The sequence below is a fragment of the Schistocerca americana genome, chromosome 2 (assembly GCF_021461395.2).
Source record: "Schistocerca americana isolate TAMUIC-IGC-003095 chromosome 2, iqSchAmer2.1, whole genome shotgun sequence".
NCBI classification, from domain to species: Eukaryota; Metazoa; Arthropoda; class Insecta; order Orthoptera; family Acrididae; genus Schistocerca; species Schistocerca americana.
The window spans coordinates 719747778-719768524 of record NC_060120.1 but is presented as its reverse complement, the minus strand read 5'-3'; the positions used below and the strand labels follow the sequence as shown (position 1 = coordinate 719768524).

Here is a 20747-nt window from a genome sequence, read left to right as displayed (position 1 = left end):
TTTTAACGAACATTTTGTAACTGTTACTGACAAGATGGGGTTGTCAGGTTCTGTAGATGCTGCTATGGAGTACCTGAGACCAGACATTTCAATATCTTCCATAGTACGAATTTGACCCTCACTACAACAGCAGAAATGATCTCCAGCAGAAAATAGTCGATGATGAAATATCAACAAAGTTAATCAAAGAATGTGGTTCTGCGGTAAGTAACACATTAAGCTGTCTGTGTAACCAGTCGTTTATCACTGGATCATTTCCTGAATGGTTAAAATATGCTGTAGTTAAGCAATTGTTTAAGAAGGGAGATAAAGAAATAGCATCAAATTTCCATCCAATTTCACTTTTGCCACCATTCTCAAAAATTTTTGAAATAGTAATGTACACTCGGCTTTATAACCATCCTATCTCAAATAACACACTGTCAAAGTCACAGTTCGAATTTCTAAACGGTTCGGATATTGAGAAGGCTATCTACACTTACAGTGAAAATGTGCTTAGTTCATTAAATAAAAAATTGCAGGCAACTAGTATATTTTGTGATCTGTCAAAGGCATTTGCCTCTGTAAATCAAAATATCCTTTTACATAAATTGGGATATTATTGTTAACAGGAAATGCTGAAAAATGGTTCAAATCTTTATCTCTGGCAGGAAACAAAGGGCGTTAGGAAAGTGGCATGTATTACGCTATCGGACATCATCGAAGTGGGAACTAATTACATGTGGGGTCCCACAAGGTTCCATTTTAGGGCCCTTTTTCTTATGTATGTCAATGACTTTTATGAGTAACATTACCAGATGGCAAGTTTGTTTTGTTTGCGATGATAAAAAATTGAAATAAATAGCTAATCAAGTGTAGTCTGTGGAGTATCGGCTAATAAAATGTTTGTTGATATTAATCACTGATTCCTAGCCAATTCTTTGTCATTAAACTTTGAAGAAACACTCCACAACCAGTTCAGAATTTGTAAACTGTGTCCCATGAGTATATGCCTAACATATGACAAGGAGATGGAATAGGTGGATCGTGTAAAGTTATTGAGATTACGACTTGATAATAAATTCAACTGGGAGGAGCACACCACAGAACTGCTGAAGCGTCTTAACAAATATCTATTTGCAATGCGAATTGAGTCAGACACAGGGATATAAAAACGGAAAAGTTAGCATATTATGCTGACTTTCATTCCATTAGGTCATATGGCAATACTTTTTGGGGTAATTTATCAAGCCAAGCTAAAGTTTTCCGGACACAAACTCGTGCAGTACAAGTTTTATGTGGTGTCAATTCAAGAACATCCTGCAGAAGCAGGTTTAGGGAACCAGGGATGCTAACTACTGCTTCCCAATATATTTCTTAACGAAATTAGTCATTAAAAATTTAACTTTCAAACCAACAGCTCAATTCATGGAATCAATACTAGAAATAGGAACAATCTTCGCAAGGATTTAAAGTCACCTAGCCTTGTACAAAAGGATGTGCATTATTCCGGGACACACATTTTCAGTAACTTGCCAAGAGGCATAAAAAGCTTAACAACCAATGAAATTCAGTTTAAGAGAAGCCTAAAGGATTTATTGGTGGCCAGCTCTTACTCCATTGATAAATTTCTCAATAGAACCAACTGATTATATATCAGGTGATCAAAAAGTCAGTATAAATTTGATAACTTAAACCACGGAATGATGTAGATAGAGGGGTAAAATTGACACATGCTTGGAATAACATGGGGTTTTAGTTTTCAAATTTATACTGACTTTTTGATCACCTGGTATATATAACTTCTGCACCATTTCAGTGCAGTAATGTGTTCATTGTAAAGAAGTATTGTAGTAATTGTATTACTTGTTTATTACCTTACAAACAAAAAATTTATTTATTTTAAAGTCAGTGCATTAGTGTTTGTAAACGATTGTCATGTAGTATTCATTTAAAAAATGACGTATCATTCCACTTGGAACCTGTGGAATGTACATCAGCTTATTTGTTTCAGTTGTAAATATTTGTCATATTTTATTGTTTTTCTGACATGTTCTACATCCTGGAGGACCTCCTCACTACGGATCATTTGGAATGAAAGAATCTGATCTAAAAAAGGAGACAGTACCACTGTATTGGTTGCTGTGAAGTCCGTACCTCCATGTAGTGGCAGTATCTTCCAAGTCCTGCCAACCATTTGTAAGTACTATATAGAGGAGAAGACGGGATGATCATCAACACCGCTTCTCCACCAGTTGCCAGCAGCTCGTGAACTGCTCTTAAAGGAACGCTGGAAAGAAAGATACTTACGATAACCAACTGTCTTTCAGAACAGACAGAATTAAGTTCAGTAATGCTTTTGACGTAATTGCAAGAGATTTTGAGAACGCTTCCAAGGTAAATACTCTCCACTATTTTGTGTCCCTAAAAGTTCATTACAAATATTTCTTACTTTTAGTATTTCTAGGTTCTTCACAGCTGTGAAGTGATCGTGGGACCTATCTCGTGTTTTGAACCAGCAACTGTCACCTTGTCTGAGTCACCAATTGGCTCGCTTTTTGGGAAATTTTGAAGAATGCATGTCAAACCCTACAGGTTGTAACACCGTTATTTTTATCCCGACCTGATCTGAATGAATAGCAGCCCAGTATTTATTATTAACATGACCGTGAACCTAATGGGGCTGGTAATCTGAATTGACTGCTACGGGAGTTTTACCTTGCAGTTAGTCCTGTGCAATACTGAATGTATGGTAATAAGGAACACCATTCCCGCCAACCACTCTAGCGCATCTCGACACTCTCACTCTCTCTCTCTCTCTCTCTCTCTCTCTCTCTCTCTCTCTCTCTCTCTCTCTCTCTCTCAACACGTCACAATCTATTGTTCGCCCTATCGACCTGTGCCGAGTGCAAAGTTATAGCAAGGGCCTACGGACCCTGTAAAAGGTGACCATCACATAAGGGCCGAAACGTGTGAAATTTGTTTTAGTCACCTCTTACGACAGGCAGGAATACCTCGGGCCTATTCTTACACCCAGACTTGCAGGGGGGATAAAGTTAGACCTATTGCTTTCGCATCGGAAGTGTTATCCGAAGCCCAGTGCAACTATTCACAAACTGAAGTGGCAGTAGCTATTGTGTATGTCGTCACCCAATTTCGCCACTATTTGTATGGCAGAAAATTCTACTTAGTCACGGATCACAAGGCTTTGCAGTCTGATCCGAGGAAATCGGTTCCTGTATGAACTGCCCAAGAATTGCAACGATGGGCTTTGTTGTTTCAACAGTACGAGATTGTGTGTTGTTCGACAGCGCAACATGGTAACGCGGACGCACATGCACGCCTTTCGGTTGGCCCTGACAAATTTCCACTTAATCTTGTCACATCGATGCTCAGGATTCTGAATTGCTTCAGTCTTTTCCGCTGAACTATACGAAAATTTCAGCCCACGGAAGATCCTGATTTGGATATTTCGCTCAATTATGTTTACACTTTTTTGCCTCACTCCGTGAATAGCATGAAGAATTCTGTAGTTCACCGAGACTTTGCACGTCGGCATAGCGTCGCTGTACAGAAAGGCGTGGATTTTGTTCAGAATGACAACGGACGGTCACATGTAGTGGTATCTAGCTTTGCAAATAGTGTTGCAATTACTTCACCAAGGACACTGGGGACTGTTCGTACCAAACAGTTATCGCGTCGACAATGTACTTGGCAGGATATGGACGCCCCAATAGAAGAGATGACTGTCATCTATGTGCGGAAACTCAGTCCGGTCCGCCACTGAAGTTCTTTGCTTGGTCGAAGTCGCAATCAATATGGCAATGTGTGCGCACTGACTTTACGTAAACTTTTTGGAACACTAGCAGGTTCACCGTGGCTGACTTGGTTTGCTGTGCCAATGAACTTTGCAACATCACGTAGTATAATTCAGGTGTTGTCTTCGACTTTTTTCCTAGGTTTACTCGAAGTCTTAGTGTCACACGATGGATCTCTGCTCACGTCAGATCAATTTCAAACGTTCTGTGCATGCAATGGCACACACACACGCACACGCACACGCACACGCACACGCACACGCACACGCACACGCACACGCACACGCACACGCACACGCACACGCACACATTTTGCAATGTTTCTCGCCTCTTATCGTTCGCACCCACAAGACTGAGCATCGCCGGCGGAATTTCTTAACGCCCGCCGCCATCGCTCACTGCCTCCCTCCTCAGCATTTGGCACCGCACAAGGCCGCAAGTGCTACTTCGCGCTGCGTGATATTTTCTTTTACAGCGTTTTTAGCGGCAGCAGGCGGTGGTGGGCGCGAGGCGAAATCGTCCATCGACTAGGCGCTTGCAGGTATCTTGTTTCAGGTCTGGATGGTTTGCAGCGCCGCCATCATAATCAACTTCGGTCCTGTCACGTACACTATCTTTCAGTCTCTCTTCCCCCAGGTTCACGGGTACAGAGGACAGCGCGACCGCAGCAGCCGCCGAAGGGTGTCGTCATGACATCGCAGGACGACCCAGTGGAGACAGAACCTTCGCCGCCTCCAACTCCTCTCGTCCTACCTATGGAGCGGGACCTACACAACGCAGCAGTCGCCGCCTTGATCTGGTTCATGGCAGCAGGAGGTGGACGCGTACCTTTCTGGTCGTTTTCAGGGTAAGTTTCCACCAGAGCGCAAGCCAGATGGCGGGGTACGGCCGGAAGGTGGTCGTCAATGAAGTCACAGCTTCCGGCCCATCAGAGCGTCCGCCCTCCTGCATCCCCCGCCGTTGTCGCACGCCGTACGTGACGACGGCCCGTCGCTTTGGGGGAGAGGAATGTTCTGGCGTAACCACCAACGCCGGAACGAAAACAAAAGGTTGGAGAAGGCAGTGAAGAAACGGCGGCCAATGGTGCGCGGAATCTGACCGCGCCGCTCCAGGCGCGCCCCCTACAATAGATGAGCTGCGTATAAAATCTCCTACCATCCTCGGTCGCACATAATCTGCCCAAGTCTGCAACGTGATTAGTGCTACGCTGTCAGATCCGTATGGAGTGCTTCCTTGGACACTGTGTACCAAGAACTGTTCTGTTCTCACGCCGCCTCTCACTAGCAACATTTGCTGTAAAGAAATTAGAGTTGTCAGTTTGCTTTCTGGAAAGTAAAATACTAATGTTTGTTTGAAATTTTTGTATAGCGTTCCAAAAACGCTGCATCCTGTAGGCGCCCTATTAGTGAGGAGTGGGAAAGACCCCATATGGGTTGCAAGAGCTACTCAGATGAAGAGGTTGACACAGGAATGTAATTCGTGGCGTGCCGCATCAAACCAGTCTGAAGACTGATTACTAAATTAGGTCATCGTCAGTGAGTCAAGGGGAATCTAACTCTTACAAATACCTAGGTTTTACCGTCTGTGGGTGGTGCGAAATAGAATAATGTAACACTCATTTTAAGGTGAAGCTAGCAGCAGATATTTGTTTCCTCAGAAGGGTGACATCAGTGTAAAACAAAATCTTGGCATTCACTGTAGAATGCAGATGTCAATGGTTCCATACCAAACAAGCGTAGGACATACTATACGTTGAAGAGGAAGGACAACACGAATGGTCACTACTGTGTGAAGTCTACCGCAGTCTTACTGGTATGTCTCCTTGAGACACGAACCATCATACGAAAGCCTATTTTGGAAGTTTCATGAAGCAGTTTTAAGTCTAGAATCGGTAATACTACAGTCCTCTACGAATCACACCGATACCGACACGAATGACAGCTATTTAACGCTCTTACCCAGTCTCATACGGCACGAAGCCTGTGAAATAGGCTTTGGCGTGGAGTTGAGTGGTTTGCAGATTATGCCTGCACAGGTAAAAGGATTTTCTCTGCCCGTTCCGAATTCGAACCTGAATTAGTGCGTTTCTCAGACAGTGCGCCACGATTTGCAGGCACAGGACACGGCTGGCTGTAATAGTGTCACCAGCTGCTCGCTTCCTTTCGTATACTCTGAATTGAGTCTGGGTCGGTCCGTGAGGCCCGGAAGGTATGGGTCCGGAATCTAGTCGAATCAATAGTTTCTGAAGTTTTTCTAGATTTAAATACGTCAATTTTAACTTGGCAATCGTAATAAGCCCAGAGAAACTAGCAAGAGTATCATTACATTTGAGATATACTAACTAATTATGACGTGAGGGAAGGCGGATTAAAGTTATTTCGTCTTCTCCCTGTGGACAGTGCAAGTGGCATGTTGCATCTTTTGTCGAACTTTCCTCCTGCTTATAACGGAAGCTTATTTCATAACCGAGCGATGGACATTTTGATGACATTGTAAGGAGGTGGAAATGCGAAGTTTCTGATGACTAGGTAGCATGTGGATAATACAAGTACTATTTCATGGAGAAACTTCCTAAGAGGCTTTAACAGCTACATGTAAGCTAATAAGATCCGGTTTTGTCTAATTTCCCTACACATGTTCTCTGCCGAATCGGCGAGGAACGATATGTCAAAAACTGACAGGAAGATGACAGGGAGGATGGACTGACATCTCAATACGTCGGTAATGACTGGTGATCCTGAAGGGACCTGCAAACGTTAGTCACTTTGGGGGAGAGACTGGACTACAGCAAATTGACAACGTTTGATCCAAGCCATAGCCTTGAGAGCAAATCGCGGCGGGATGCATCAAACGAAGCTGATGACCGACCTTCCTCATATTCTAGGTAATAATCCCTATTCCAACATCATGACTGGTATTTCTCTTGGTTTCCCTAAATTACTTCAGACAAACGCCTACTATAAATCCACGGACCCATTCTTGTTGATTTACGCCTACAGGGAAGTGGTCCACTGAACAAACTATTACTAACATTTTATCCCTCTACCAGTCATGCAGTTAGTGCACTTAATTTTGTATTTTGCGACCGCCCCTGCACTGAAGACCATTTTTTTTTTTCATTTCCTTATTGAAAATTTACGTGTACACAATAAGAACCGTTTTAATTTCTGAGACTGGCGACATTGTGTAGTTTAAACTGACACTGAAACCTCAACTTGATGGCAGTGATCTGTGCAATGTCTGTTTACTATGGAGAAGTCGTACTCATGCTGAATGCTTACCTGTCTGTGGACAGCGACTTCACGTAGTTGAAGGAGAATATCTGCCAGAACGGTTGCAGCCTCCACAGTGTCGTTTCTCTCACTTGCGGCCCTGCGATGTCCGCCTGTGTGTAGAACATGCCGGGGTTGAGGCAGTGAAGCAGGGCGTAGTGCACCATGGCGAGGTCTGGATCCGCACCGACTACTTGTACCGTCTCGGGGAATCGCGGCGCCAGCACCTGCAACGTTTTGGGTACATGTTTCAGCACCTGGCAGATACTTCTGTCATAGCCGAATGGCTCAAAACACGGCCATTTTTAATTACCTGATTCCATTACATAAACGTTTTGCCATATTTGATCCTTGTCTGAAAGTATTTTTCCTGCGAGTGTCATTTTCTAGGTGAAGTAGTGAAAGGCAGCCACGAAGTACATGGGTGTGAGTTCCTTACTTTAATGTTTTTGTGCTGGGTAAATCACGACATGGAACGCAGCGAAACGGTATACGTTCAGAAGCGAGTTATCAACTGTGTGGGGTTTTGCTGAGCTTTTAGGGACTTTTGTTTTGTAAGCCAAACCGGAAGTAGGTGCAAATAAAACATGACGGAGACTGGTTCTAGACTTAGAGGACTGTAACTAGATTCACGTTTCTAGTGATGGTGTTTTCCCAATGGCTGAACAGTGGCTAATATAGTGGCCGTCACTAAATTACGTTCCTCAAGGTCACACCCCCTGCCTGCAGTCCACACCCGCTAAGCGCTGTTATGCGCTGGCCTCATTACTTTGTAGCCACACTAATGTGTATTAGGTCGGCCCCAGCTGAATGTTCAATGTTTCCGTCCGATACCGTATGTTCACGTCTGGCTGAGTCTTCTGTGGTGCAGTGTATTGACATGCGTGTGATAGTGAACCAAATGCGGAAGCAAGGGCTCGTGTAGAGGGTGGAAACACATTCGAAGGTAGTCAAACTGTGTGGAATTACTGAATTTTTTTGCTTACCTGCGCAAGAGCGAAGAAATCAGCAATAGTTTTGTCTAAGTTCATAAAATGACGGCAAAACTTTGTATTTCTAAATCTACTCTTTTACAAATTAACAACGCAGTTGCGTCGGCAGAATCCATCTGCGCAGATGTTTACTTTAGATACCACGACCGATAGGAATATTATATGGCTAGATAAATACAGGGCGATGTCTGCGATTACTACTTATGAAGATAGTAACTGTTCTCGAAAGAACAGGTACTATTAATGACTTGCAGCTTCTCTAGAATAAATGATAATTTAAACCCTCAGCTACCGACAGATGTTCTTGATATACCTCCATGATAACAGCTGAAAATCTGTGCCCCGACCGGGACTCAACCCGGGATCTCCTGCTTACATGGATTACATATGTAGGTTGTGGACAGTTGGGAATGTGGGTCTCGCGGGAAGTGTGCAATGGATAAGTACCTGCAGTCGCGCTATTCAACTATGTCCACGGTGGCTCAGATGGATAGAGCGTCTGCCATTTAAGCAGGAAATCCCGGGTTAGAGTCCCGGTCTGGGCACATTTTCAGCTGTCGAGGGACAACACCACCTGTCAGCAGCTGAGGGTTTCAATTATCAGTAATTACTTCGGCTCAGAAGTCCGTACTTAGTGTTCTCCGTTCACTTTGTTTTGTTCAGAAAGTGTAACGATAGGCAAAACATTTTAATGGAATGCAGAGCCACTTCTGCTGTAAGAATAAAGCTGTCTGTGTACCACGCCCTTGTTACTTGTTGAGGACAACAGTCTAGTGTTATACATAGAACTTGGGTTTCACGAAAACCCTCCGCAAATACATTTTTCTCTCTCCTTCAAACGAAGTAGTGGCCTGAAAGGACTTAGTTACAGCCTATTTCTGTAGTGTACATCGGCAATATAGGCGATGGGTGCAATGGAAAAGAATTGTAAAAAAGTTCGGGAGGTAGAGAATACTCTCGGTCGTATTAAGAAGAACTGCAGTAACTACTGGGAGCAGCCTACAACTACTATCACGCTGCCATTCACTGAGTGTTTCGCAAATAAAATCCGTAGATAGGTGACCCGATTGAACAACGTTCCCAAAATTAATTTTATAGCTTTCTCAACAACTTTCTCAGTAGAAAGTTCTCCAAGTTCTATTGGAACTCGAATCCATCAACGACGACAGTTTTTGTTACACAGGTGGAACACTTTCACGTCTCTTACAATATGTTTTTCTGTATCTCAATAGTTTTATGTTTTCACAATAGAATATGGGTCACGTACGTCTATTAACTTCCACAATTTTCTTTCATTTAAAAATGTGTGGGAAGCTCTGTTTTATCAACAGGTTGAAGTACATTTTTCTTGAAAGTTTTAACGTTTCCGTAGCAGCAGGTAAAATTTATCTTTAGGAAAGTACTGCACAATATTCTGAAGTAGAAGTAGAGATCGCTAATTTTTTCGGAATTTTTACAAACATTTGAAATTATCAATGGCAATGCTGTAAGATAGTGAGGTGGCTTTGACGTGCGTGTTTTCGTGACAGTCACTGTAGTCCCTATGAAGTCATCTGAACAAATGGAGAAGTTTTTGTAGTAAAACATAGATCAAGAGCTGCGACGCTGTCACAAGAAATTATTAAGAACATTGCAAACAGTATCGGTAAAAGGGTATATAGTACAAGCACAGTGAATGAAGGTGCGGCGTAGCAAATACGCAGCCAAAGTTTCTCACAAAATGGTTTCTCGGTCGACTCCAGCTGAGTATGCTGTAAAAAGAGGCATTTATTCAATTACGGGCGACAAGGACCAGTAACACGGAAGTCAAATATTGGTAGGTGAGATCTGGATTTTGTATCCGGATGAGGAGCTGGGTTGGCATCCTCTGATAGAATCCAATCGTAACAGGTGGTCGCTTTTGATTATGCACCTTTGAGGTTTTTTTTTTTTTTTTTTTTTTTTGTGGTTTTCGGGCGCACAACTTCAGTGGTCATTAGCGCCCTGACTACTCTAAGAATGCACCGCGAGGCACAAGTTGACAACAACAACTAAAAGGGAAAACACAATAAAAGACAGACTGACAGGCATAGGACTAAAAAACATCATCAAATGTCCTTAGCGAGTTTTGTCAAATTGATAAAACAAAGAACACGAGCAGCTGCTCGTGGGTCATCCGCTAAAATGGCATCTAAAGTATTAGGCAGGTTAAGATCGAGGCGCAGTGTGTTAAGATCTGGACAGGACATTAAAATGTGTCTAACCGTCAGCAAGTGCCCACATGGGCAGAACGGCGCCGGCGCAGCCGTCAGCAGATGGCGATGGCTGAACCGGCAGTGTCCAATTCGTAACCTTGCTAAAACGACCTCCTCCCGCCGAGAAGGGCGTGAGGAGGACGTCCAAGCCACGGGAAGAGGTTTTAAGGCCCGAAGCTTGTTGTCGGTAAGTGCAGCCCAATCGGCATGCCACAGCGACACAACGCGCCGACAAATGACCCTGCTAAAATCGGACGAAGGGACACAACAAGAAGCTGTCCGAGGCTGGAGGACCGCAGCCTTGGCCGCGGCATCTGCAGCTTCGTTCCCAGGGATACCGACATGGCCAGGAACCCACATAAAGCTAACCGGCGTACCGACGTCCACCAGCTGCTGAAGAGAGCGTTGGATCCGGTGTACGAAAGGGTGAACCGGGTACGGATCACTGAGGCTCTGGATGGCGCTCAGGGAATCTGAGCAGATGACATAAGCAGAATGTCGGTGGCGGCAGACGTAAAGAACAGCCTGGTAGAGGGCAAAGAGCTCAGCTGTGAAGACCGAACAATGGCCATGGAGCCGGTATTGGAAACTTTGTGCCCCAACAATAAAGGAACACCCGACCCCGTCATTGGTCTTAGAGCCATCTGTATAAATTAAAGTCATGTCGATGAACTTCGAACGAAGTTCCAAAAAACGGGAGTGGTAGACCGAACCGGGGGTGACCTCTTTTGGGAGCGAGCTGAGGTCGAGGTGAACGCGGACCTGAGCCTGGAGCCAAGGTGGCGTGCGGCTCTCGCCCACTCGAAAGATTGCAGGGAGTGAAAAATGAAGGTGTTGAAGGAGGCGACGAAAGCGAACTCCAGGGGGTAGCAAGGCAGAGACATACAACCCGTATTGAAGGTCAAGAGAGTCGTCAAAAAAGGAACGATAAGACGGATGGTCGGGCATTGACAGTAGCCGACAGGCATACCGACAAAGCAGTATATCGCGCCAGTAGGTGAGTGGCAATTCGCCAGCGTCAGCATGAAGACTCTCTACGGGACTGGTATAAAATGCTCCGATCGCAAGTCGTAAACCCCGATGTTGTATGGAGTTGAGGCGGCGTAAGATGGATGGCCGTGCAGAGGAGTACACGAAGCTCCCATAATCCAGCTTGGAGCGGACGATCGACCGATATAGACGAAGTAGGACGGTTCGATCCGCTCCCCACGACATACCACTGAGAACACGGAGGACATTTAAAGAACGGGTACAACGGGCGGCCAAATATGACACATGTGGAGACCAGCTAAGTTTCCTGTCAAAGGTAAGGCCTAAAAATTTGATTGTCTCCACGATTGGGAGAGCAACGGGACCGAGTCGTAAGGACGGTGGGAGAAACTCTTTGTAGCGCCAGAAGTTAATACAGACCGTCTTCTCGGCAGAAAAACGGAAGCCATTGGCGACACTCCAGGAGTAAAGACGGTCAAGAGAACGCTGAAGACAGCGCTCCAGGACACGTGTACACTGCGCGCTGCAGTAGATGGTAAAATCGTCCACGAAAAGGGAGCCTGATACATCAGCTGGGAGACAATCCATTATTGGATTGATCGCGATGGCGAAGAGAGCGACGCTCAAAACTGAGCCCTGTGGCACCCCATTCTCCTGGCGAAAGGTGTCGGACAGGACAGATCCCACACGTACCCGAAACTGTCGATCCAGTAAAAAGGAACGAATAAAAAGAGGGAGGCGACCGCGAAGGCCCCATGTATGCATGGTGCGGAGAATGCCCGCCCTCCAACAGGTGTCATAAGCCTTCTCCAAATCAAAGAACACAGCCGCGGTCGGGCGCTTCCGCAAGAAGTTATTCATAATGAAGGTCGACAAGGTAACCAGATGGTCAACAGCAGAGCGGCGCCTACGAAATCCACATTGTACATTGGTAAGTAGGCGTCGAGACTCGAGCAGCCAAACCAATCGAGAGTTAACCATTCGCTCCATCACTTTACAGACACAGCTGGTAAGCGAGATAGGTCGATAACTGGAAGGCAAGTGCTTGTCCTTCCCCGGCTTAGGAATCGGGACAACGATAGACTCGCGCCAGCATGCGGGAACATGTCCCTCAATCCAGATGCGATTGTATGTACGAAGAAGAAAACCTTTACCCGCAGGAGAAAGGTTCTTCAGCATCTGAATATGAATAGAATCAGGCCCTGGAGCGGAGGACCGTGATCGGCCAAGTGCGGTTTCGAGTTCCCGCATGGTGAATGGGGCATTATAACTTTCACAATTCGAGGAGCGGAAGTCAGGTGGCCTAGCCTCCTCTGCCTGTTTGCGGGGGAGGAAGGCAGGGTGGTAATGAGCGGAGCTCGAAACCTCGGCGAAAAAGCGGCCGAAGGCATTGGAGACAGCCTCAGGGGCCACAAGGACTTCATTCGCGACCTTCAAGCCAGAAACTGGGGAGTGGACCTTAGTGCCAGATAGCCGGCGCAGGCTACCCCAGACAACAGAAGGAGTAAAACTGTTGAAGGTGCTTGTGAAAGCAGCCCAGCTGGCTTTCTTGCTTTCTTTAATAATACGACGACACTGAGCACGTAATCGTTTATAATTAATACAATTCGCCACTGTAGGGTGGCGTTTAAAGGTGCGTAAAGCACGTCGACGAGCACGTAAAGCGTCTCTACATGCTGCGGTCCACCAGGGGACCGGTACGCGACGTGGAGAAGAAGTAGAGTGAGGGATGGAATATTCAGCAGCAGCGAGAATGACTTCCGTGAGGTGTGCGACCTGACGATCGCAGCTTGTGAAGGTTTGATCCTGAAAGGTCGCCCTGGAAGAGAAGAGCCCCCAGTCTGCCTTGGAGACGGCCCAACTAGAGGAGCACGGCGAGGGGGTACGCTGCAGGAGATGGATAACACACGGGAAGTGGTCGCTCGAATATGTATCAGCAAGTGCATACCACTCAAACCGGCGTGCAAGTTGGGGAGTACATATAGAGAGGCCTAAATGGGAATAGGTGTGAGATGTGTCCGAAAGAAAAGTAGGGGCGCCAGTATTGAGGCAGACAAGATCGAGCTGGTTGAAAAGGTCTGCTAACAAGGAGCCCCTCGGGCAGGATGCTGGAGAGCCCCAAAGGGGATGGTGGGCATTGAAGTCTCCAGTTAACAAAAATGGTGCAGGTAGCTGAGCAATAAGTTGCGTCATGTCTGCCCTGGTAACGGCAGATGACGATGGAGCGTAAACGGTACAAAAGGAAAACGTAAAAGTGGGGAGAGTAATGCGGATGGCAACTGCCTGCAGGCCGGTGTGCAACGTGATGGGATCGTAGTAAATATCATCCCGGACCAGCAACATAACCCCTCCATGAGCTGGGATACCTACCACAGGGGGTAGGTCAAAACGCACACAGGTGTAGTGTGCCAAGGCAATTTGATCGCATGGGCGTAGCTTCGTTTCCTGGAGGGCTACGACGAGCGGACGATGCAAGCGGAGCAGCAACTTCAAGTCCTCTCGGTTGGAGCGAATGCTGCGAATATTCCAGTGAATAAGTGCCATCGTAAGAAAAGGAAGATGATAGAAGTGGTCACCTCGAAGGCCGCTGAGGGCCTGGCTTCGAGCGAGCACTGCCGCCGCTATCAGTAGGCGGACAGTCATCGTCCATTGGGTCTATAGGGTCATCGGCCATCTCGGGAGGATGGCCGGGAGGGGGAGCTTCCTCCGCCGGTGAACGGCCAGATGTACGGCTACCAGCGGTGCGGCCAGGCGAAACGGATGATGGCCTGGGGCGGCAACCGCTGGGTGGCGCAGGAGAAGAAAGGCGCCGCGGCGGAGAAGGAGAACTGTGCTTCCTATGCGCCTTTTTAGAAGGACGTTTGGTGGAAGTACCAGTCGAAGGCTGGGAGGTCGAGGGACGGAGGAAGTCTGCACGGGATGGTTCCTTCATGAAGGCCCGTGCATCTGACTTCGGGGTCTTCGACTTAGCAGAAACTGAGGAAGTGGCTGGTGTCTGTGGGGTGACGGGAGGAAGAGGAGACGTCGACCGCGCGATCTTAGCACTGGCCGAACGGACGACCGTGGTGCTGAAGGTCAGATCGCATGTCTGGGTTGCTACCTCCCGGGTAGTCCGAGGAGAGGCGAGGACAGTGCTGTATTTCCCCGCTGGGAGCAGCGTGGGCTTCCTACTAGCGAATAGCTTGCGAGCAGCCGAGGTGGACATTTTCTCTTTGACTCGAATTTCCTGGATACAGCGTTCTTCCTTATAGACAGGACAGTCGCGGGAGGAGGCGGCATGGGCACCCTGACAGTTCACACAACGAGGAGACGGAGGTGGACCGTCACCCTCATGGGCATCCTTGCCACAAGTGACACATTTAGCCGCATTGGAGCAAGACTGTCGAGTGTGATTGAAACGCTGACACTGGTAGCAGCGCGTAGGTGTCGGGACATAGGGGCGAACAGAAATAACCTCGTAGCCCGCCTTGATGCGCGATGGCAGCTTAACACTATCGAAGGTCAAGAAAAGTGTCCGGGTCGGTACAAGGTCATTGTCGACCTTTTTCATGACCCGATGGACAGCCGTCACACCCTGCTCAGCGAGGAAAGATTGAAGCTCCTCGTCAGTCAATCCGTCGAGGGAGCTACTATAGACTACACCACGAGACGAATTCAAAGTGCGGTGGGCCTCCACCCGGACAGGGAACGTGTACAAGAGTGTGGCCCGAAGCAGTTTTTGCGCCTGAAATGCACTCTCAGTTTCTAGTAATAAGGTACCGTTACGCAACCTGGTACAAGATTTGACAGATCCGGCTATGGCATCTACGCCCTTCTGAATAACGAAAGGGTTGACAGGAAAAATCCTTTCCGTCCTCAGATCGAGAAACTACGAGGAACTGTGGGGCAGGCGGTAGTACTTTTGTCACTGTTGGCTGGTCACGTTTCCGTTTTTGGGTCGAAGTCGAAAGCGATGGAGTAGAATCCATTGCGGAGGAATCCCCCACGATTGCCAGCGTCTCCGATGGCGCGCTCCTTCCTTGTGGGGACCCTCTCAGAGGGCACTCCTGCCTTAGGTGAATGTTTACACCTCAGGTCACACCTCCCGAGAAACAGACGGAGGGACCAATCGGCATGGTCAGAAGGTATCAGCTCAGGCAATCACCCCTCCCTGGGCCTGGCCTTTACCAGGGGGTACGCGCGTGCCTTACATGTCTACCCAGGGCGGGGACTTACGCGTTACCCCGTCACCGGCTACGCGTGCGAACGCGTGGGTCGGCCTTCAGACACGCACAGGGAGGAAGGAAGAAGAGGAAAAAGAAGAGAGAGGGAGAAAGAGGACAGACTGTCTCAAACGCCGAGGCGGAGACCAGAGAAGGCAAGGAGAAGAAGGCAATGAGAAGGCAAGGAGAAGAAGGCAATGAGAAGGAAAGGAGAAAAAGGCAATGAGAAGGCAAGGAGAAAAAGGCAATGAGAAGGCAAGGAGAAAAAGGCAATGAGAAGGCAAGGAGAAAAAGGCAATGAGAAGGCAAGGAGAAAAAGGCAATGAGAAGGCAAGGAGAAGTCAAGGGAAAGAGTAAGGAAGACAGTTAAGTGGAGAAGAGCAAGGAAAGGAACCAACAAAAGGAAGGAAGAAACGAGAAGTGAAAAACCAAAGAGACCACGATTATAGGTCGTGAAACCGTCCGTCTCCGGACGCAGGCGCTGACTACCCCCGTGAGGGGGATGGACTCTTTTTAGTCGCCTCTTACGACAGGCAGGAATACCTCGGGCCTATTCTAATCCCCGGACCCGCAGGGGGACCTTTGAGGTTGTCATTGGAAAGAGAAAGAATTCATAAACACCAGGAGTTTGGACTGGTCGTCAAACTCATCAGCATGGAACTCTTTTCTCCTACCTGGTTTCCAATACTCTTAGGACTTTTGCGCCTAATAGTTAACTTCATTTCGAAAAATGTTAATATTGGACCCAGGAAAATATTGTATTGTGATTATGCACTGTTCACTGTTTAATTACCAGTCTGTAAAAGGGTGTTGCGGGTATCCTGATACAAGCCTCAGACGAGTAAGCTTCCAAATAAGGTTTTCGTAGATAATACCTTTGTAGGGTATCATTGGATCTGTAATCTGGCATCGATGAAATTGACTGTCACTGTCACGAATTGCCGTGGACACGCTGTTTTATCAGATGCGCGACTAGGACTGCATAGCCGTATTTTAGAGAAGGTGCCATGCCATGGTGGTGCTAAAATGCGTTTGGGGTTCTGTACTCTTGGTACGTTAAAATCCCTGCCCTACTAGTTGACCCTACTATTTGCATTCTCGTTCCCCAAATACAACTGTGGTCTTTTGAATCAGCCTGTGGCCATAAGAGGGGTAACTGCAATCTCCTGCTAGGATTTATTTCTGACGGGGGGTGGTTGGCGGGGTAGGGGGGTGGGGGGGGGGGGGGGGGGAGAGAAAGACGGCAGTGTCAGGAGACTTAAGCAGCAAACCGTTACCCAGGCAGACAGCGTAATTCTGATGGGTACTGCGTTAAGTGTTTTGTCTCTCACCAACTGCTCGCTTAAAATCGACGATTTTTCTTGTGTGCAAACGCCTTCTAAAATCCCACCATCACCTTAGTCCGTTTATTATTAAAAACGGTTTTCGGGCTGTAGACAGGTGATCTTCCAGTGTAGTACACTGAGGAGCATCTCAACTGCTTTAGTGCAGCCAGCTGGCGGCAGCATCTGGTAAAATTCCATTGTATCAAGGTTAAAATACGGAGTTTTGGAACAGTGAAAGTGAGGAGCAGTGAAGTCACTGTCCCTATCACGCCTTCTTTTAAGACGCGTGATATCTATGTAAGAAGGTAGTTCCTACAGGGTAAGATACCACGTAGGACGGTTAGATTTAAGAGCTTTCTAGTGTACATCTTTGCCTTTTCTGTTTTTGTAGATAACTTGAATTCCCGTGGAGCCTGTCCGGTTGGTATTTTGGCAGAATTAGTTTTCCAGGTACTGAGAATGCGTACGTAGTCATTCTACGGAATGCCACCAGAATTTATGAAAAGGAAACATACGCAAAAGCGGGGACATGACCGACTTATCGAAAGGTTTACAGAAGATTTAAAAGGAGCAATCATTACTACCCAAGCATTTGCGCGGTCAGTATAAATACGTAACACTTGAGTCAAGATTTCAAGTGGATGGAGTCGGAGAAGGAAATGCAGCTACCCTGAGTCTCATTCTCGCCACACGTAAGCACGACGGATCGGTATATTTTTTAAATTACTTAGACGGTGATGATACGACCTTATTTTGAACAATTTGTTTTGTTTTAGGGCGCAAAGAAACAAATCAGAAGAACCAATGTCAACCTTAGACCACTGGCAAGTAAGTAGTTGAAACCAATACGTTAAGCCTAATCGACGTAAGGAAAGAGCTATAAACAAAGACTTCCCCTTACAGTAAGGGCTACAAAACACACCTAGAGAGCGCGGAGGTCCCTAACCAAAGTCCATTTTATTGCTATGACGAATTAATACTATAACGTGATCGACAGACCGCGCTGAAAAGCCCGATAACTCATGCGGCAGAGAGACAGCGACGTAAGCGGTTCAAAAAAGGTGCAGTGGGTAATGAAACTGCGAAACGTCGAAGGTTGATAATGAACACGAAGTGGTGGGAATCACGTAGTAGCAAATGACAATGGTTGAAATGAGAGTGCCCAGTGCGCAAACTAGCAAGAATGATCGTCTCGCGGAGAGGTTGGCCAAGCCGTTGGGAGAGACTTGAATCCCCAGAGCTTGTTCCCGTGAAGAGAATACCACTACTGATGCTGAAGTGACCATCTGCCGACAGACGGCGACACGGGTATCATCCGGAGGAGTATTACAGCTAGTAGGCTGAGGTAGGACTGCAACCTTGGTAGCAGCGTTAGCAACCTCGTTTCGGATCACACCGACGTGACCAGAAACCCGTAAGAACATCACGGTGGCTCCCAACAGCAAACAAATGGAAGCTTTCTTGGACCCGTTGCTCTAAGGGATTGGCTGTGAAGCACACAGAGGCTCTGAAGAACACCGAGACAATCTCGTCAAATGACAATTTGAAAGGTTGTTGCGCTAGATGTACTGGGTGGTCTGATAGAGGATGAAAAGCCCTGTTGATGATGACTGGTTTGTGGGGCGCTCAACTGCGCGATCAGCGCCCAAGAGCTCTAATGTAAAAATATATCCTTTCTGGAAGCTGATACAGAAAATGGTTGGTGCCAGTGACGAGGACACATCCGACACCACAGTCGGTCTTAGGGCATCAGTGTACATGAAGGTGCTGTCAGTTAGTTGCATGTGGAGATAGAGGAACCCACAGCGATAAATCGATTCCGGAGTAGTGTCCTTGGGAAGCAAATGAAGTACATGATGAACACGGGACGCTGCACAAAGCCAAGATGGGGGTGGGGGTTCACAACCTTCGGGAACGTAGGAAGTTAGAACGAAGTCAAGCTGCCGGAGCAATAGCCGTCGTCTTTGACGTAAACGGACCGGGAGATGCCTGACAGGAGTGTGCATAATGTGTTAATGACTCTAGGAGAGAGGAAGACGCTCAAAACTGAGCCTTGAATCACTCCGTTCTCCTGAATAAAAGTGTACGACAGCGCGGGAAACACGTGTAAATCGAAAACCGCCGTAAAAACTCCCGAAGGAAATGGTGCAGGCGGCGTCAGAAACTCCTAGTACATATAATATGGAGGATACGAGTCCTCCAGCAGGCGCCTTACCCTTTTTCCAAATAAACCATGAGCAGTCTCGTATTTTCAAGGAAAACGGTTGATGAAATGTGTTGAAAATATGACTAAATTGTTAACTACGGAACGCCGTGCACATTGTATAGTGGTCAGTAGATTGCGGGACTCCAGTCACCAGCCAGCCATGAATCTTTTTCATCACCATGAAAACACAGCTGGTGAGAGAAATCGCGAGGTAGAAGGAAGCTATTTGTTTTTACCAGCCAAAGGTGTGAGTACGAATGTGGTTTCACACCATCGTCTGGGAAACGATCTACGCAAATGCAGTTGTACATATGAAAGACATCGTGCTTGCCCACAAGAGAAAGGTTCTGCAACGCTTGAATGTGAACCTTGTCCGGCACTAGGGCGGAATACCGGGACGAAGTGACAGCACCTGTCAAGCTCCCTTATTGTAAAGGCGGCACTGTAGCATTCACGATTCTGAGAAAAGCATCACGTGAACCACGTCAATTCGTTTCCCAGGGAGGAAGGCCGGGTGACAGTGGCTGAATCTCGACGTCTTCGCAAAGTAGCGGCGCAGGGTGTTTAAGAGAGCAACAGCTGTGAATGCTACAGTCAGGTCGGAAATCGGAGTGAGCCTTCGTCCCAGAGCCGACGGAGGTTGCCCCGCACGATGGAAGAGGGAGTGAAAATGTTAAAAGTAAAGAAGTAAAGAAAATCCAGGTAGTCATATTGCTACACACGAAGCTGTTTATAATGAATACAATTCGCCATCGTAGGATGATTAGAAATGCAGAGAGCATGTTCCTCATGCGAATCACGAAGCAGCACGCTTCAGTCCACATGGGGACCGGAACACAGATAGGTAAAGTAGTGCAAGATATGGAATATTCTGTGGCAGTAAGGTCGTAAGGGAATAGTGCATAGCCAGCTGCAGATTGTTGCACATGTCGGCACAAACGATGCCAGTCGTCGGGGTTCCGAGGAAATCCTTGGGTCCTTTCGACGGCTGGCTGAAATGGCGAAGGCGGCCTCCATCTCTCGAGGAGTGGAAGCCAAGCTGACGATCTGCAGCATCGTACCCAGGGTGGGCCGGGGTCCTCCGGTTTGGAGTCGAGTGGAGAACCTAAACCAGAGGCTACGTCGACTGATGAAAATGGTTGTAAATTTCTAGATCTGCGCTATGGGGTGAAAGGTTTTAGCACGCCCCTCGATAGATAAGGGGTGCGCTACACAAAGCAAGCATCTACATGGGTAGCACAGTACTTGTGGCGTCGACATGGTTTTCTTTTTAGATTAGGTTCCTCCCGCGGGAAAAAAACCGTTGGCCTGAAAAATTACCAGTTCATGACACTGATGGTGCGCCAACTGTAAAAGTTGTTAGTTCACCTAAACATATCATTCCAAAGGATTTTAATATGCTAAATCTCATGTTAGTAAATTGTCGAAGAGTCTGTAGCAAGATCCCATAGTTACTCTTCGAAATAAACAGTAATAATGCCAATTTTGTCTTAGGTACCGAAAGACGGTTGGAACAAGACATTAATAGCAGTGACATTTTGATCTCTGATTGGACAAGGTTTAGGAAGGATAGGACTGATATGGGAGGCGACGTGTTCATTGCAGTTAAAAGTGGTTTGAAGGCAGTCGAGATCGATAATGAGTCTTACTGTGAAACAGTCTGGATGAAGCTGTCAATCACAGAAGGAGCTACCATTGTATTAGGATGCTTTTATAGACCATCAGCAAC

At 46.9% G+C, this 20747-nt stretch overlaps 1 protein-coding gene across 1 annotated transcript in view; it reads right to left on the bottom strand.

Moving 5' to 3' along the window:
- The window catches only part of LOC124594376 (juvenile hormone acid O-methyltransferase-like), a 131763-nt gene that overhangs the window by 88386 nt on the left and 22630 nt on the right, over positions 1–20747 (bottom strand). The window contains exons 2-3 of the mRNA XM_047132745.1: positions 7079–7296; positions 2137–2269 (exon numbers count right to left, since the gene is read on the bottom strand). Coding sequence (XP_046988701.1) covers positions 2137–2269; positions 7079–7296 — 351 coding nt within the window. The remainder of the gene's footprint in view (positions 1–2136; positions 2270–7078; positions 7297–20747) is intronic.